This window comes from Heptranchias perlo, chromosome 2 (genome assembly GCF_035084215.1).
Source record: "Heptranchias perlo isolate sHepPer1 chromosome 2, sHepPer1.hap1, whole genome shotgun sequence".
NCBI classification, from domain to species: domain Eukaryota; kingdom Metazoa; phylum Chordata; class Chondrichthyes; order Hexanchiformes; family Hexanchidae; genus Heptranchias; species Heptranchias perlo.
Genome location: NC_090326.1, coordinates 101143537 through 101162327, shown reverse-complemented (window position 1 = coordinate 101162327; position 18791 = coordinate 101143537). Strand labels below are relative to the sequence as shown.

At 40.9% G+C, this 18791-nt stretch overlaps 1 protein-coding gene across 3 annotated transcripts in view; it reads left to right on the top strand.

The window, feature by feature from the left end:
* LOC137341719 (tyrosine-protein phosphatase non-receptor type 3-like) overlaps positions 1-18791 on the top strand; it is a 234329-nt gene that overhangs the window by 155391 nt on the left and 60147 nt on the right. For all 3 annotated transcript variants that reach the window (XM_068005156.1, XM_068005163.1, XM_068005147.1), the window contains 4 exons: positions 6802-6885; positions 8339-8395; positions 13385-13541; positions 17407-17570. In XM_068005156.1, coding sequence (XP_067861257.1) covers positions 6802-6885; positions 8339-8395; positions 13385-13541; positions 17407-17570 — 462 coding nt within the window. The remainder of the gene's footprint in view (positions 1-6801; positions 6886-8338; positions 8396-13384; positions 13542-17406; positions 17571-18791) is intronic.

The following is an 18791-nucleotide window of genomic DNA, read 5'->3' as shown; positions in this document are numbered from 1 at the left end:
TTTTAATTAAGTAAAACTCATCACCCCACTCCCTATTTTATTTTCAAACCCTGGCAGTGCAGTGAAAGAAGTTTTTTTTAAAAAGCCAGTTAAAGCACTCACCAAGGAATGTTCTCTTTAACTTGAGAGAGTAATGTTCTTAAGGATACATGGAGAACCTGCTACTCTTCAAATAGTGCCATGTCAATATGATGATGGAGATACATAAGAATGTATACAATACAAGGGTGTTATTTTCAGGCCATCTAAGTAGGTTGGTTAAGACATATATGCCATAAGTGAAATGGTTGACGTGATGTAGAAAATAAAAACCACCTACGGGATTGCTTGAAAAGAGCTATTGATACTAAAGTCAGCACCTCTTTGGAGTTCATCACTACTTTGTTTCTGACACTGATAGACCCACTTGCCTCTATTCACAGTTAAACAGATTATTTCAGTAAATTTGATCGTGAAGACAATACAAATCTTGAGCTTTTTTGAGGGTACTATTTATTTTGGTTGGGAAGGACAAAAACAGTGTGTGCAAGAGAAAAGAAAGCTCCATAAACACAGGAAAGAAATGTAAAAACACTAATATCTCAGCAACCCGCCAACTTTCTATGTGTGCCGTGCGACTGGTTTGTGGTAACTTTACCATCATGAATTGTTCCTTTCAGTTGAATTTGTTAAAGAACCCGAGGTCCAGCACGTGTTGGTGTTTCCAACAAAAAACTGTTCAGTTTGCAAAATATCTGGAGAACTTCCTGCCCTGAGGGAATTTTATCCATATCTTCATAGTATAGCAAATAGACCATTTCTTAAGCCAGAATTTCCTTGCTAAAGATACTCTATCTGACCCAAGCAGTAAAAAACTGAATTTTGGTAAGTAAACGTGGACACGCAGACACTGCACAGGCTACACACTGCTGGCTGCCTGCACAAAATGTGAATCGTTGGCATCTATGACGAGTAGTGGAATCCATAGTCCCCTCTGATTGTATTTATTTTCAAATCCTTTCAATACCCATCCAATCCAAAGTACAGCCAGATGTGACTAGAGTTTGTAATAAGAAAATTTGTTGTTTTTTCTGTATGTTACGTAACTATCTTACAGAGAATGTTTAATATACAAGTAACTTAAAGTAAAAAGTTACAATGTTGCTTACTTAACAGTGGCACAAACCAATGTGCTGTATCTTTTGGTAGAAATATTTTTTACTGTCACTATGCTTGCAATACTGTGTCAGAGAATGCAAATACTAGACAGTTGTGAAAGCCCTTGTAAATTTCTCTTGTGCACGTTCCTTGTGCACATTGCTTGCCTCCCACACTTGCCTTATCTGTGTCATTGCTGTAGTCTTTAGTTTGTAATACCACCCCACAAATCATTGCAGTATATCTCTTCTGTACATGCACATGTGGGGCAGTTTTCACAGTCCCCAATAAGCGCAAAGATTTAAAGCACTGCGCGGACGGACACTCGAATCATCCGTTCTCTGAAAACGCAAATGGTTGACAACGATGCAGAGATGCCACGTGCAATTATGGCAGTGTTAGGAACCAATACTTTACTGTCCTAGCTAATCAGCCTGCAGGCCTATAGAATGTTACAGCAGTTGTCTGTAATAGAGACAGCCCAATCATGCAACTGGATTATTCAACTTTACCCCCACAAACAACACTGCTCATCTTCAACAAATGAGGATACCAGGAAATAAATTTCATTTGACCTTTCAGAACACAAATCTGCTGAGGTTCTGCTATAATCTGCCACAAACAAGCTAAAATTCACTTCAATTAATGTTGAGTCTGTTAAACAGTTGCTATGTTTGGAACATTAGTTAGAATAATAGAACCTTACAGCACAGAAGGAGGCCATTCAGCCTGTCATGCCTGTGTCGGGTCTTTGAAAGAGCTGTCCAATTTAGTCCGACACTCCAGCTTTTTCCCTATGACCCTTCAAATTAGTCCTCTTCATGTACATACCCCCAATTGCCTTTTGAAAGTTCCTATGGAATCTGCTTCCACCACCCTTTCATATAGTGCATTCCAGATTTTAACAACCCTCAGAAAACATTTCTCCTCATTTCCCCTCCAGTTCTTTTGCCAGTTATTTTAAATCTATGACCTCTGGTTACCGACCCACTTGCCAGAGGAAAGAGTTTCTCGCTACTTGCTCTATCAAAACCCCTCATAATTTTGATTACCTCTATTAGGTCTCCCCTTAACTTTCTCAGCTGTAAGGAGAACAATCCCAGCTTCTCCAATCTCTCCACATAACTGAAGTCCCTCATCTCTGGTATCATCCTGGTAAACCTCCTCTGTACCCTCACCAAGGCCTTGACATCCTTCCTAAAGTGTGGTGCTCAGAATTGTACACAATACTCCAGCTGAGGCCTAACCAGTGATTTGTAAAGGTTTAGCATGTCCTCCTTGTTTTTGTATCAGTGCCCCTGTTTATAAAGCCAGTATCCCATACACTTTCTTAAATGCCTCATCAACTTGCCATGTCACCTTAAAAGATTTGTGAATATGCACCCCAGGTCCCTCTGCTCTTGCACCCCCCTCAAAATAGTACCATTTAGATTATACTGCCTCTCCATGTTGTTCCCACCCCCCCCACCAAAGTGCATCACTTATCAGCATTAAATTGTACCAGCCATGTGTCTGCCCATTTCACCAGTTTGTCTATGTCCTCCTGAAATATTTTACTATCCTCCTCACTAGTTATTGCATTGCCAAGTTTTTTTATCATCGCAAACATCAAAATTATATTCCCTATGCCCAAGTTCAGGTTCATTTATATAAAGCAAGAAAAGCAATGGTCCTTATACCGATCCCAGGGGGACCTCGCTGCATATTTCTCTCCAGTCAGAAAAACATCTGTTCACCACTACTCTCTGCCTCCAGTTACGTTTTTTTTTATTCGTTCACGGGATGTGGGCGTCGCTGGCGAGGCCAGCATTTATTGCCCATCCCTAATTGCCCTCGAGAAGGTGGTGGTGAGCCGCCTTCTTGAACCGCTGCAGTCCGTGTGGTGACGGTTCTCCCACAGTGCTGTTAGGAAGGGAGTTCCAGGATTTTGACCCAGCGACAATGAAGGAACGGCGATATATTTCCAAGTCGGGATGGTGTGTGACTTGGAGGGGAACGTGCAGGTGGTGTTGTTCCCATGCGCCTGCTGCTCTTGTGCTTCTAGGTGGTAGAGGTCGCGGGTTTGGGAGGTGCTGTCGAAGAAGCCTTGGCGAGTTGCTGCAGTGCATCCTGTGGATGGTACACACTGCAGCCACAGTGCGCCGGTGGTGAAGGGAGTGAATGTTTAGAGTGGTGGATGGGGTGCCAATCAAGCGGGCTGCTTTATCTTGGATGGTGTCGAGCTTCTTGAGTGTTGTTGGAGCTGCACTCATCCAAGCTAGTGGAGAGTATTCCATCACACTCCTGACTTGTGCCTTGTAGATGGTGGAAAGGCTTTGGGGAGTCAGGAGGTGAGTCACTCGCCGCAGAATACCCAGCCTCTGACCTGCTCTCGTAGCTACAGTATTTATATGGCTGGTCCAGTTAAGTTTCTGGTCAATGGTGACCCCCAGGATGTTGATGGTGGGGGATTCAGCAATGGTAATACCGTTGAATGTCAAGGGGAGGTGGTTAGACTGTCTCTTGTTGGAGATGGTCATTGCCTGGCACTTATCTAGCGCGAATGTTACTTGCCACTTATGAGCCCAAGCCTGGATGTTGTCCAGGTCTTGCTGCATGCAGGCTCGGACTGCTTCATTATTTGAGGGGTTGCGAATGGAACTGAACACTATGCAGTCATCAGCGAACATCCCCATTTCTGACCTTATGATGGAGGGAAGGTCATTGATGAAGCAGCTGAAGATGGTTGGGCCTTGGACACTGCCTTGAGGAACTCCTGCAACAATGTCCTGGGGCAGAGATGATTGGCCTCCAACAACCACTACCATCTTCCTTTGTGCTCGGTACAACTCCAGCCACTGGAGAGTTTTCCCCCCCGATTCCCATTGACTTCAATTTTACTTGGGCTCCTTGGTGCCACACTCGGTCAAATGCTGCCTTGATGTCAAGGGCAGTCACTCTCACCTCACCTCTGGAATTCAACCCTTTTGTCCATGTTTGGACCAAGGCTGTAATGAGGTCTGGAGCCGAGTGGTCCTGGCGGAACCCAAACTGAGCATCGGTGAGCAGGTTATTGGTGAGTAAGTGCCGCTTGATAGCACTGTCAACGACACCTTCCATCACTTTGCTGATGATTGAGAATAGACTGATGGAGCGGTAATTGGCCGGATTGGATTTGTCCTGCTTTTTGTGGACAGGACATACCTGGGCAATTTTCCACATTGTCGGGTAGATGCCAGTGTTGTAGCTGTACTGGAACAGCTTGGCTAGAGGCGCAGCTAGTTCTGGAGCACAAGTCTTCAGCACTACAGCTGGGATGTTGTCGGGGCCCATAGCCTTTGCTGTATCTAGTGCACTCAGCTGTTTCTTGATATCACGTGGAGTGAATCGAATTGGCCGAAAACTGGCTTCTGTGACGGTGGGGATATCGGGAGGAGGCCGAGATGGATCATCCACTTGGCACTTCTGGCTGAAGATGGTTGCAAACGCTTCAGCTTTGTCTTTTGCACTCACGTGCTGGACTCCGCCATCATTGAGGATGGGGATGTTTGCAGAGCCTCCTCCTCCTGTTAGTTTAATTGTCCACCACCATTCACGACTGGATGTGGCAGGACTGCAGAGCTTTGATATGATCCGTTGGTTGTGGAATCGCTTAGCTCTGTCTATAGCATGTTGCTTCCGCTGTTTAGCATGCATGTAGTCCTGAGTTGTAGCTTCACCAGGTTGGTACCTCATTTTTAGGTACGCCTGGTGCTGCTCCTGGCATGCTCTTCTACACTCCTCATTCTACACTACATATCCAAGTTACCACCGTCTCTCTAATCCCACATGTTTCTATTTCCTGAATGAATCTGTTATATAGTACTTTATCAAATGCCTTTTGAAAGTCCATGTATACAACATCTACCGCACTACCGTCATCAACCCTCTGATACTTCATCAAAGAACTCAACCAGTTTAGTCAGACACGATTTGCCTTTAACAAATCTGTGCTGGCTGTCCTTTATTAACCCGTGCTTCTCCAAGTGAAAATTAATTTTATCCTTGACAATGGTCTTTAGTAGTTTTCCCACCACTGACATTACCAGGTTTATCCATTTCCCCTTTTTTGAATAGGGGTGTAACATTTGCAATCCTCCAAACCTCTGGCACCACTCCCATATCCAAGGAGGATCGAAGAACAAAGGAACATAAGAAATAGGAGCAGAAGTAGACCATACGGCCCCTCGGGTCTGCTCCACCGTTCAATAAGATCATGGCTGATCTTCGACCTCAACTCCACTTTCTGACCTTGATTCCCCTAGAGTCCAAAAATCTATCTCTCTCAGCTTTGAATTTACTCAATGACTCAGCATCCACAGCCCTCTGATGTAGAGAATTCCAAAGATTCACAACCCTCTGAGTAAAGAAATTTCTCCTCATCTCAGTCTTAAATGACTAACCCCTTATCCTGCGACTATGCCCCCTAGTTCTAGACACTCCAGCCAGGAGAAACAACCTCTCAGCATCTACCCTGTCAAGCCCCCTCAGAATCTTTGTTTCAACGAGATCACCTCTCATTCTTCTAAATTCCAGAGAGAATAGGCCCATTCTACTCGATCTCTCCTCATAGGACAACCCTCTCATCCCAGGAATCAATCTCGTGAACCTCCGTTGCGCCACCTCTAAGGCAAGTATATCCTTCCTTAGATAAGGAGACCAAAACTGTACACAGCGCACCAGATGTGGTCTCACCAAAGCCCTGTATAATTGTAGGAAGACTTCCTTACTCTTGTACTCCAGCCTCCTTGCAATAAAGGCCAACATTTCATTTGCCTTCCTAATTGCTTGCTTTACCTGCATGCTAACTTTATTTCTTGAACAAGGACACCCAAATCTCTCAACACCAACATTTAATAGTTTCTCACCATTTTTTTAAAAAATTGAAAGATTGTTGTCACAGCTTCTCCTTTTAAGGTTTGATATGAGACCAAGTACCAGTATTAGAACAGCAGTGCACAGTGCCACAGAGCAGTGTGATGTAAGTTCAGTTCACACAACCAAATTTCCAATCTCAGCTATGGACCTTAACATTAAGAGGAAGAAAAATCAGAAAGATTTTTGCCTACGCCATTGTTGGCACCTCTTAATGACTGTTCTGAGTGAGGATGACAGAGGACGCTGAATAAGCCCCCCTTCTGCCCTCTTATGTTTCTGGTGTGTTGTTTAAAAGCACCAGAGAAAGGGAAAGAAACAAAGGAGTTTATGGTAAATTTTTAAAAAAATCATGACTGGACCACGATTAAACAATCTGAAATGAAAGCAGGAAAACTTCATCTGTTCAGATCCCTCAGATGTTTGTTTTATTTGTTCACTGCTATCATAGGTATGGTATAGGTCATTATACTGTGGATGATGTATCACTGAGATGTAAGTGATTTATGTAGGTGTTCCATACAAATGGTGTATGTGCAGGTTAGGATTAAAGGGATGATGAGTAGAACTGCAACTGTTCTGTATAGTGTAGCCCACTTTACATTTGTTGAAATGAGCACACTCAATTGAGTTTTGCAGTTTTACAGGTGGAACAGAATCTCAAGGCATGATCTGAATAATTATGTAGTGTGCAAATTGAGAGACTGTATTTGTATCTCTCACTGAATCCTGCAAAGTGCATAGTAAAGTTGACTTGTTCTTACTTCCCAGAGTGATGTGGTGAACAGTGATAATGGCTTGCTTTGGGTTCGAATGATACCTGATGAAGAAGGAAAGTTTGGCTTCAATTTAAAGGTAAGTGGCATAAATTTGACCTTACCGTATTTTTCTGTAATACAAATACAGAAACAAAGCTCGTAATGCAAAAATAACATTTCAGGATACAGAATGAAATGGCTTCATCACTCATGAGTGTTGAAACTGAGGAGCTCTTAATTATCATTATCCAATTATAAGAACCAAACTAGCCTCCTGTAGAATTCTCTCCACAGAAATCCTCGCCACTGGTTTTAGAGTCCTATTAGATGTAGCTTGCGGTTTCTCAATGATTCTAGCCTTATGAATCTTTTTATTCAGGTTGTTTTGCAATGCAAAGTAATGTGCATTATATGCAGAAAAATTACGGTGTGGCATTTTATTTGCAAAAATACTTCTTTTTCCTACCGTTTGGGTGATCTGCACATCACACTATTCCCTAACTAAAGGGGATCGGAGGTAACCGTTTTAGTCCTCTATAAACAACAGATTGTAGTGTGGATTAATATGACTTCCAATTTATTCTCCCATTTTGGGAAGTCGCTTGCAGCCTCTCCCGGATGGTTTAGCTAAGATTGGAGTTCCCGTTGTGGAGAATTGCCGATATGAATTCATATCTGGTATGTCAGTTCACCAAGTAACGTCACCCAGAGCCACCCTGAATAATAGTTTTTGTTACAGAATGAGTATTGTCATTATATTTTTGTTTGGGGGGTGGGTTAAGATGAACTTTGTTTTCCTGCTTTTCTTGTTTTGTAAGGCAAGAGAATAGTTGTAATCTGGTCCTGTACCTTTACCAGCATTGCTCTGTATCTGGCTGCGAGGGAGTGCCCAAGAGTGAATGAAAATGACTCATTCATCCCCCACATTGTGCAAATTACCTGTCCTATGCCCAGTGTAATTCACTGATTGCACGACTTACTGTGGCCCTAGACTAACCAGAATCATGCTGCGTTGTGGCACAGTGCATTGAAGCTCAAGTGCTTGTACCATTGTAACAATTTGATTTTAAAATGAACACAAATAATAAACAACTTCAATATTATTTTGTTTCTTTTTGTTAATTTATTTGAATATTTTTGTTGAATCAATAAGTTCTGATGGAACTTGCTTTGACGGATTATAGCAGAGCCCACCAAATGTGAAGGAGTTGAATAAACTCCAATAGATATAATCATTAACTCTTAATTTCAATTGTGCATTACTAATTCAATTATCTCATTCATATGCTAGGACTGAACTACTCCATCCAACTACTTCTATATTGATGCCAGCAGTGCTCTTTTAAACAAATATTTTAAAGAGCAAGAAAAACCTATGAAAGTGTGATGGTTAAAAATTCTTTTTAATTATACAATAACTAAAACCAACCAATTTCACTTGTAAAATCTGAACAGAAAATGGAATATTTTGAAATCTTGCTTTGTGCATATAATATTCTTAAAGCTTCTCACTTTTCCCCTCCACATTCCTCACTTCTTTTTACTTGCAGGGTGGAGTTGATCAGAAGATGCCCCTCATTGTGTCAAGAGTAAGCCCAGGATCACCTGTGAGTAAAACCTTTCTCAGTAACTTCACTGACATAGAGGTTTGAAAGAATGAGAGCAACCGTTGGACCAGGGAAAAGCAGAGAAGAACACTGAGACCATCCAAGTTGCCTTTGATCTTCCAATAAGTCCAGCCAGTGCGTACTCTGAAAATAATCTCCATAGTGCCACACGAGACTGGACTGGTTTACAGAATATCATTTTCTTTTTCGCAAGATATTCTACAGGAGGCAGATGTGAGACAGTCATCAGAAGAACCCAGCAGTGATGCAGTGTTGGGGTTGCAGGTGATAGTTGGAGTTATCAGGATATCGATAGTCTGATTTGCAAGTTGTTTGAAATAATTGAATATAGGAAAATGCGCTGCACTAATATCAGTTTGATAGAAGAGGAGAAATGGAGCCATTGCTGATGGTGAACATTGAAGTCACCAAGAAGGCAATTCATAAATTTGATTTTGATGGACTAAAAGATGTACATTTCTAGAAGAGTTATCAAGATTGAGTGATAAGGACAGCAGATGAATTAAATGTGAGGGACAGATCATTTTAGGCACAGGAGATCAAAGTCAGATGATTCAATGCAGCTGCGATAACCAGCAAGCACATTCTCCTCCTTTAGATAAGTTGGAGTAGAAAGTGTTAATGAAGTTGGAATGGGAAGAATCAGAAAAGGTTTCAGTAAGAAATCATAGATGAGGGAGGGATGACTGTAGATGCAAGTGGACAGAACTGAGGTTCCAGGAAATGCCATCAGTTTTGCATACATCCTCAAGAAGAGGAAGCAGTAAGTATATCTGGGTATAGTTTGGGTATCTGGGGTATATTGTGAGTCTTTCTAAGCCTGTAAGTAATGTTGAATACTGTTTAATATCAATGGAGTGAAGGAAAGGACAGAAAAAGAGGCTGTCACCATTGTAACATGCAAGGGCCTGGCAGAGTCCAATTATCTTGCCATGTGGTGTGTGGGTGGGCTTGGTGGCACTTCCCTCAGTATACCTGCATGGTAAAGGCATCCATTCAATTACAAACTGATAGTATAGCTTTGCCAAGATTTTTACCTATTGATAGCAAAGTTTCCCAAAGTGCTAATAACTGGTTCAGGCCTTTAGCAATCAGGTGGCTGCACTCTGCCAGGCCCTTGCATGTTACAATGGTGTAGCATGTTACAATGGCTGCACCCACGGTAGGCACCCTTTTCTGCGGAAATTTCCAATGAGCGTAGACCTCCTGACAACCAGTGAAGGAGTAGAGGATGCAGAAGAGTAGAATAAAGCTGAGAAATTAAACGTGTGGACAGGGAGATGAGAAGATTAAATTTAAGAGTGTGATTTTGGGAATAAGACAGAGGAAGCAGGGAGAGTTAATGTTTTTTTTTTCAAGGTCTGATAACCACTTCAGGACATGGGAATATCCTCTTGGGGCTGAGGACCATATTTTCTTCCCTGGGCTAACTTTAACAAAGAAATAAATATGAGGAAACTGGTAAGGAAAACTCTTACAGTTGCTGCTGAAGGAGTTTTCTTCCATTATTGACCAATGAGCCGAATTTTGCTGTAAAGATAACAGAGTGCGGCTAACAGCCCTCATCTTTATTCTTGTGCAAATTGGACAGTAACGTCCGGTGACTGCACATGCACTGTTAAATGCAGACATCCAGAAGTTGCTGTACGAGATGCAATCCTCCTCCAAAAGCTGCGCGAAAATTACATCTCGCTGTCTGGCTCCCCGTTCAAATGTATTGAACGGTGTGAAGTTCCTGTACATACCTGATAGATACGAGCTAAACTCACCAGGTAATAGCGAAATGGCAGAAATATTGAATAGTTATTTTGCCTCAGTATTTACCAGGGATACTAACATGGTAGGCATGACATTAGAAGAAGAGATCAAAAAAGGATGGAAAGACATTTAAGATAGAAAGGGGGGAGATAATAAACTAATCAAACTTAGAGAGGATAAAACCCCTGGTCCGGATGGATTGCATCCGCGCATATTAAAAGAAGTTAGGGAAGAGAAAACAGAGGCACTATTACATATATATAAAAAAATAAAAATTCATTCGAAAAGGGAATAGTGCCAGAGGACTGGCGGACAGCTAATGTGATTCCTATATTTAAAAATGGAGATAGAACAAGCCCAGGGCACTATAGACCAGTTAGCTTAACGTTGGTGGTAGGAAAGATAATGGAATCTTTACTCAAAGATGTAACAGAAAAACATCTCGAAACCAAAAATATATAATAAAGAATAGTCAGGAGTGTGATGAAATACTCTCCACTTGCCTGGATGAGTGCAGCTCCAACAACACTCAAGAAGCTCGACACCATCCAAGATAAAGCAGCCCGCTTGATTGGCACCCCATCCACCACCCTAAACATTCACTCCCTTCACCACCGGCGCACTGTGGCTGCAGTGTGCACCATCCACAGGATGCACTGCAGCAACTCGCCAAGGCTTCTTCGACAGCACCTCCCAAACCCGCGACCTCTACCACCTAGAAGGACAAGGGCAGCAGGCGCATGGGAACAACACCACCTGCACGTTCCCCTCCAAGTCACACACCATCCCGACTTGGAAATATATCGCCGTTCCTTCATTGTCGCTGGGTCAAAATCCTGGAACTCCCTTCCTAACAGCACTGTGGGAGAACCGTCACCACACGGACTGCAGCGGTTCAAGAAGGCGGCTCACCACCACCTTCTCGAGGGCAATTAGGGATGGGCAATAAATGCTGGCCTTGCCAGCGACGCCCACATCCCGTGAACGAATAAAAAAAAAGGTCATGCATGACCAACCTTATTGAATTCTTTGAAAAAGTAACAAAGGATTAACAAGGGTAATGCAGTGGATGTAATATATTTGGATTTTCAAAAGGCCTTAGATAAGGTACCACATGGTAGACTTATGGCTAAGGTCAAAGCATGTGGAGTCAGGGGATAAGAAGCAGAATGGATAGCAAGCTGGCTACAAAACAGAAAACAGAGAGTAGGGATTAAAGGTTGTTGCTCTGACTGGCAAAAGGTGGGAAGTGGTGTTCCACAAGGATTGGTGCTGGGATTACTGTTGTTCACCATTTACATAAACGATTTGGATTCGGGGATCGGAAGTACAATTTCAAAATTTGCAGACAACATCAAATTGGGGGGTGTAGTTAATACTGAGTACAACAGTGACAAAATACAGGAAGACATTAATAAACTTGCAGCATGGGTGTGTAATTGGCAAATGAATTCCAATATAGATAATTGTGAGGTATTACATTTTGGTAGGAAGAATAAGGGGACGACATACTGCTTGGATAACAAGAGCCTAAATGGGGTACAGATACACAAATCACGAAAAGTAGCCACGCAGGTTAATAAAGCCAGAGAAAAAAAGCAAACCAAGCACCGGGTCCATTTCTAGAGGGATAGAATTGAAAAGCAGAGAAGTTATGTTAAACTTGTTTAGAATCTTGGTTAGATCACACTTGGAGTACTGAGAACAGTTCTAGCCTCCATATTATAAAAAGGATATAGAGGCACTGGAGAAGGTGCAAAAAAGATTTACTAGGATGATAGGTACAACCTCTCACTTCTGCTATCAGCAAGATTCAGCAGGCTGGGGCTCTTTTCTCTAGAAAAGAGAAGACTGAGGCGTGACCTGATAGAGGTCTTTAAGATTATGAAAGAGCTTGATAGGGTAGACATAGAGATGATGTTTCCACTTGTGGGGGAGACCAGAACTAGGGACCATAAATATAAGATAATCAGTAATAAATCCAATGGGGAATTCAGGAGAAACGTCTTTACCCAGAGAGTGGTTGGAATGTGGAACTCGCTACCATAAGGGGTAGCATAGCATAGAGGCGACTAGCATAGATGCATTTAAGGGGAAGCGAGATAAACACCTGAGGGAGAAAGGAATAGAAGGGTATGCTGATAGGATTAGATGAAGTAGGGAGGAAGGAAGCTTGTGTGGGAGGAAGGAAGCATGGACCTGTTGGGCCGAATGGCCTGTTTCTGTACTGTACATTCTATGTAATTCTATGTTTTTAAAAAAAAGTTGTCACGTTATTTCAAGTCTAAGTACCCTTTTAACAGCGTGGTAAGTCTTAATTACTGCCAAACAACCTCTCTGGCACTGAAAATTAACTTTTACAAGTGTGGTGCCTCGTTCCTTCAGGTTTTAATTGTTGGGCATTCAAAAAAAAAGTAAATTTTTTAAAAACCTTTTTCTTTGTCTCCTTCATCTGTCGCTTAATTCAATCTTCCTTATCCTCTTTCACTTTCTGTACCTGTTTTGACATTGAATTCACTATTCTAACTGGTTCTGACACTGTGCAGTTATTAACGATGCTTCAATCTGATTGGTTAAGGAGATACAGAGCTGCTTGCACTGTTCACACAGGTCCCAAATGCCCGGTTAGGGGCACCGTGCTTTTTGGATTTCTAATTTTCAGGAACTTGCCATGCAAAAGCTCATAGACTTGCACCTGCCCATAGACTTCCTAACAAATGGCTGACACCATTCATTCGCTGCTCTCAGCAAACCCTGGCCGAATGTCTATACAGTTTTCCTCTCGTGCTTAAACAATTTACAGGAAATTAGGTCAGCTTGCTAAGAGTTGATCTGCATATAAATACTAAGAATTTCTCATGCTTGAGCTAATCTAGAAGGTTTGGTTATTTACTCACAGAAATAGAAAATTATAATTTCTAGCTGTATAAAAAGGAAGTTTGTAACAAAAGTCAGTCTGATTCCCAGAGAAAGCCGAGAACGGCTTGTTAGTATTTGAACATTGAGAGCAGATTTTTCTTTAATAATGAAACATTTACAGTAGGGGACATACTGTATATGCTGAAAAAGAAACTATGACAGGAGGCTGCTCTTGCACCAAATAATCAATGAAATTTTCTTTTCACATAATAAACATAATTAGATTTTTTTTTGCTCTCATCATAAAATCTTGTTTGTTTTTGTTTAAATATTTTGACATTTGTTGTGTAGGCTGACATTTGTACGCCCAAACTGAATGAAGGGGATCAAATCTTGTTGATTAATGGCAGAGACATCTCTGAACATACTCATGACCAGGTTGTTATGTTCATAAAAGCAAGCAGAGAGTCACACTCCAGAGAACTTATACTGCTGGTCAAACGAAAAGGTAACCAATAGTTGAGAGGCTTTGTCATTGATAGAAAATGTTAACTTTATTGCAATTGATGTATAATGTAAAAATAAAAAACGCAGGCCGTGTTTTTACATTTCCTACAACAAGAATGCTTTTTTGTTCGTTTTTAATACAGTAGAGCAGCTTACACAAATAATGGATGTGGATACCAGTCTGGTCCTTCAGTTTTTTTATATAATTTCTCATTTTATCCTTCCCTAGCTTTGTACCAAGCGTGTATGATCTAATGCCAGTTTTGACCGGTGCCCAGTCTGAACCAGTCACCAGAAGGTGTGCCAGAGGACCACGCTCCCTCTAATTTTACCCTGCCTGTTTGTGCAGAAATGTCTGGTCTGCACTTGGCTCCTCCTAATAACTTAACTGAGATTAGGAATTCAGTGATATGGGGATTGAGTCTTTCCATATTATTTGATAATGCTCCTGTGAAGTGGCTTGGAGTGTTTTACTACGTTAAAGGCACTATATAAATGCAAGTTGTTGTTAGTACTGTGGCAACATAAGTTGCTACTTACATAGAAAGTATAAATGCATTTTTTTTCTGTTTTCTGGGATTCCAGAGTGTTAAGACTGCTGAGAGACTACGACCTGTTGTCTGTGTCAGGAATTAGGGTTCTAGATGCAGTTTATAAATTTTATTAGAGGGAACTATACTCAACAGACAACACACATGATGATGCGAAGGCTGCTGGAGACCTCACGTCACAGTTGCTGAGTTCAGTTACAGGTTGAATAGCCTCCAGGTCTTCCATCATTTCCTTATAATGGTGCTGCTTTTTATCCTCAGTTGAAATACCATTACATCATACCTCCTCCATAACCTTCACTCTTGGTTTACACTAACTTACATCAGCTCAGCGTTTGAGACTGGATCTCATAACAAAAGCTGTTCTTGCATGTAAGGAAAAGGTAAACATATCGATGTATCAATTAGAAGATTAGAACAGCACAGGGCTACCTTATATGACAACAGTTGGTACAGCCTTGGAGATTTGAGCTTTTTCAACAAATCGCCTTTTTCAACAAATTCTGCAAAAATTTTCTTTAAACCACAAAATGGAGTCCTGAACATAAAATGGATTTTTTTAATAAACCCTTCCTGCTAGCATTCCTAACACAGCTTTCAATTAAGTTTGATCCACACACAGGCTTGTTGCAGTTAATTTTATATTTTATTTACTGACATGTTCAGTCTTTCCACAACCATAAAAAAAAATTGTCAATTCTATAAGCGTGTTTTCATTTCTGGATTGAGTGTTTTCTTTTGTTTATAGAACTGCATTTCATAAATGCCTGCAATATATTATAATTAAACAATGTGACCTCAACATTTAGACTCTTGGTTTGGTGACCGTACCAAAGCTCCTGCTGTCTTTGGCAGCCTTTTAAAAACAGTCAAGGCAGTGGGATTTTGATGGTTGCACAGAATTGTGGAATTTGACAGGACAAAGAGGCTATTTGGCTCTTATTTGGCCTGCACCAGCTCTCTTAAAGAGGTACTCACTTAGCCCCATTCTCCTGCTCTTTCCCCATGTTGTTTAATGTTATTTTTCTTACCTTTTAAAAGCTATTGTTACGGATTCTGCACCCACCATTGTTTCTGGTAGGACATTCTATGTTCTAACAATCCTCTGCGAGGATTACTTGTGAGAATATGTCAAGTTTGTACCGTAAACATCTGTAATAAACTCCCAATAGAGTACCTGTTCCTTTCTAATTCCTTGGGAGTGATTTTAGATCATTTTATAGTTCAGGCCTCATTTGACTGCTGCCAGTGAGCTGCTGTAGCTCGTAGTTGTGAGAGGGTGTGAAATTGGCTGGCTCCCAGATTCAGCTTTTTCACTGTATCCTACATCATCCTTACATTCTAGTGCTGTAATGGAGTCTTTGATTAATACCGCTACTCATCTTTCCTACTGTATTCTATCCCTTCTTAATGAGTTGTAACCAGGAATGTTTATCTCCCAGTCGTGTTCTAGCTTGAACCGCATCTCTGATAATGCTCTTATATTTTATCCCCATAGTAATTTGTGCCTCCAGCTCACCAATTTTATTCAGAATACTTTGCGCTTTTGTATGTTTGACGAACTTACTCTTTTTAATTCCTCCTTCTTCTGATCTGTTCTTTATTATTTTCCTGTTTTAGTCTATTATCCTTCCTACACCACTTGTCCCTTTTGCTTTGTTTTCTGCTTCCTCTTCCTGTTTTTCCCCTTCTCTCTGTCATATATAAACCCTCCCCACAGCACTAGTTACTCTCCCAGTGAGGACATTGTCCCACTCTGTCCAGATGAAGCTTATCTGTCCTGAGCAGGACATTCCTTTCCCAGAACTGGTCCCAATGTCCCAGGAATTTGAACCCTACCCTCCCACACCATCTCTTCAACCACATTATGCCTCCCTTATCTTAATATTCTTATATTGACTAGTGAGGGGCAGAGGAAAGTAACCCTGAGATTCCCATCCTTGAAACTCAGCTCATTAATTTGTCCCCTAATTCCTGAAACTCCCTCTTGCAGGTCCCAACTTCCACTTCTTCCTACGTCATTGGTTCAAACATGAATCATTATTTTTGTCTGTTCCCCTTACATCTCCAAAATCTCTTGCGCCTACTCCATTTTATTCTTTATCAAGGCATCCGGGAGGCAACACACCATTTCATACTTACAATTGCAACTAGAAAAGTGCCTGTCTATTCCCCTAACTATGGAAACCACTATTACTACTGCATTTCTACACTTCATTTTCTGCCTCTGGCAACTATTTGCTTGTCTAAACTCTGTTAATGAGAGAACAATAATGATTAACGTTATGTCATAGGTCTGCTGTGACAGAATGTACTACATGATGAGTTTCTGTTGTAAATATACTTACAATCATTATGGAGGAAAACAAATTACAGAAGACGTGATTTTTGTCAGTCAATATTTTGTCCTCTGACAGTTATTAATCAAGGTAGTCATCGTGCATAACTAAAAGTTTGACATAGGTTGCACATGGCCACGTGTAATTTTTTTTGTATCGCGTTTTAATTGGCCATTGAAAGCAGTCGAACTTGCTTGTGGAAATGGTGGGGTTGATTTTCGTCTCTGGCACACATTGGGCAAGTGACTGTTACATCGGCCCATGACGTCAGTAGTAGACCTGATCAATTTTAGTGTTCGAAGCTTATTTAAATACAACAGGGAAGCTCATTGGGAGGGCAGGAAATCCGTCAAGGCAGATGTTGAATGTAGGACTGCAGCAGCACATTAAAGCTGGAAGCATCAGCAGTGAAAGAGTTGAAGATTTTAGCAGCAAAGAAATTGTAGCAGCAAGGAGATGAAATTGTGTAGGTGTTAAGGTTCAAAACACTTGAGACTGAAAAAAAAAATAGTGCCAGATGTAGTTCTAATTATCCTTGACTGCAGCTAAGGATCCCTTTAAATACTGCTGTACATGGCCACCTCCCAACCTGTACTGCCCATGGTTTGTGGGCAGGTTGAGGAAGTAGTAGTGGCTGATTGAGACAAAAATGCCATTGGGTGTTTCTGATATCAGTTGATTCCTATTTGGATATCCATTTACAGGTGTAAACGGGGCGATAGTGAGACGAGAATCAGTTCCCATTTCTCTTTCTTATCTCCACCCCTCCCAACGATAAACCTCCTAGGCACTCCATAGTCATTTGATATTTTATTAAATCACTGCTTGTCACAAGGTGCTCTATTTACATTGCATATTTACTTAATTTCTTATTTAAGATAAATAATACAAACATTATGAATTGTAAATTAAGTAAGCAGCTTATTGCAAATTTGTTAATGAAAAACCTTTGTTTATATCACTTTTAATTTTCAAGTTGCATGCTGTCATCTGGAGGACAAGGTAGATGAAACAGACTTCCAATATTTTCCCACTAATTCCATACATTCCTCATATCCTGAATATGGTGATTCATTGGAAGAATCCATGATTCAGCTTCGAAAAGGACTTGAAAGTGGGGCTATACTTAATCAGTTTGATGTAAGTTTATTCATTCTGTGTTGACTCAAATAATTTTCTAGTTGCATTGTATACAATATATGTATTTTCATGCCTGTAAAGTCAAATGAAAGCCTGGTAAGTGACCTTTTTTTGTTTATATTCCCTCTACTCATTCCTGTTTGACTATGGCTGCTGTATCTGGATTTCACCAGTCATAGTTATGACTTGGTCAGGTTGTTAGGTGGAGTGACTCTTGAAGTGGAATATTCTAAAATGGCTGAAGAAAGTCTTCTAGCTGATCTGATCTAGAGGGCTGGACTATAAAAAGGGGGCAGTTTTGCCACAGCTTTACAAAGCCCTTGTTGGACCACATCTGGAGTACTGTGTACAGTTCTGGGCACCGCACCATAGAAAGGATATATTGGCCTTGGAAGGAGTGCAGCACAAATTCACCAGAATGTTACCAGGGCTCCATGGGTTAAATTCTGAGGAAAGATTATATAAACTAGGCTTGTTCTCTGGAAAATAGAAGGTTAATGAGTGGTTTGATTGAATTTTTAGGATTTTGAAAGGAATTGATAGAGAGAAACTTTTTCTGTTGGTGGGGGAGTCTCAGTCAAGGGGACTATGTACCTATGATTAGTGACCTAGACAGTGCTAATGATGCCCTGGCCTTGATCACTGCAGTCTTAAGACTTTTACATAAAGGCATACATTCATCATGGGGGGAGGGGAATTTAATTCAAAGTGTACATGTACATTCTTTGGCTGTAAAGTTCTTTTCCTGAGGTGGTGAGAGGTATATAATGCAGGTGATTTGTTCTGCTAGATGAAATATCAAACAAATTATTGAACATTTTTGATGAGATCTGATGAGGTTCATTTATGTAAGTGCTAATTTTGCAGCTTTTATGTGTTTAAAATTAATAGAAGTCATACACCTGAAAAAGAACAATGAGATTAGAACTACATTGAACATTACTGGTTTAAAGTGAGCATTCACCCATGAATTTATTTGTGGACTTGCTGCTCTATGAATTTATCAATTCACTGATGTCTGTTGCTCCATTCATTTATTAATCTGTTGGTGTACTCACTACTCCATTGAATATTACCTTAATAGTGCTAGCTGCTCCATTAATTCATTGATGCATTTTGTGTCAATATTAATAATGGGCAAACTCTGTCATCATTTTATAATATCAACATCTGCCTGTCATACTGCCATACCTAAACCAAATAGGAACCAAGAGACTTGCA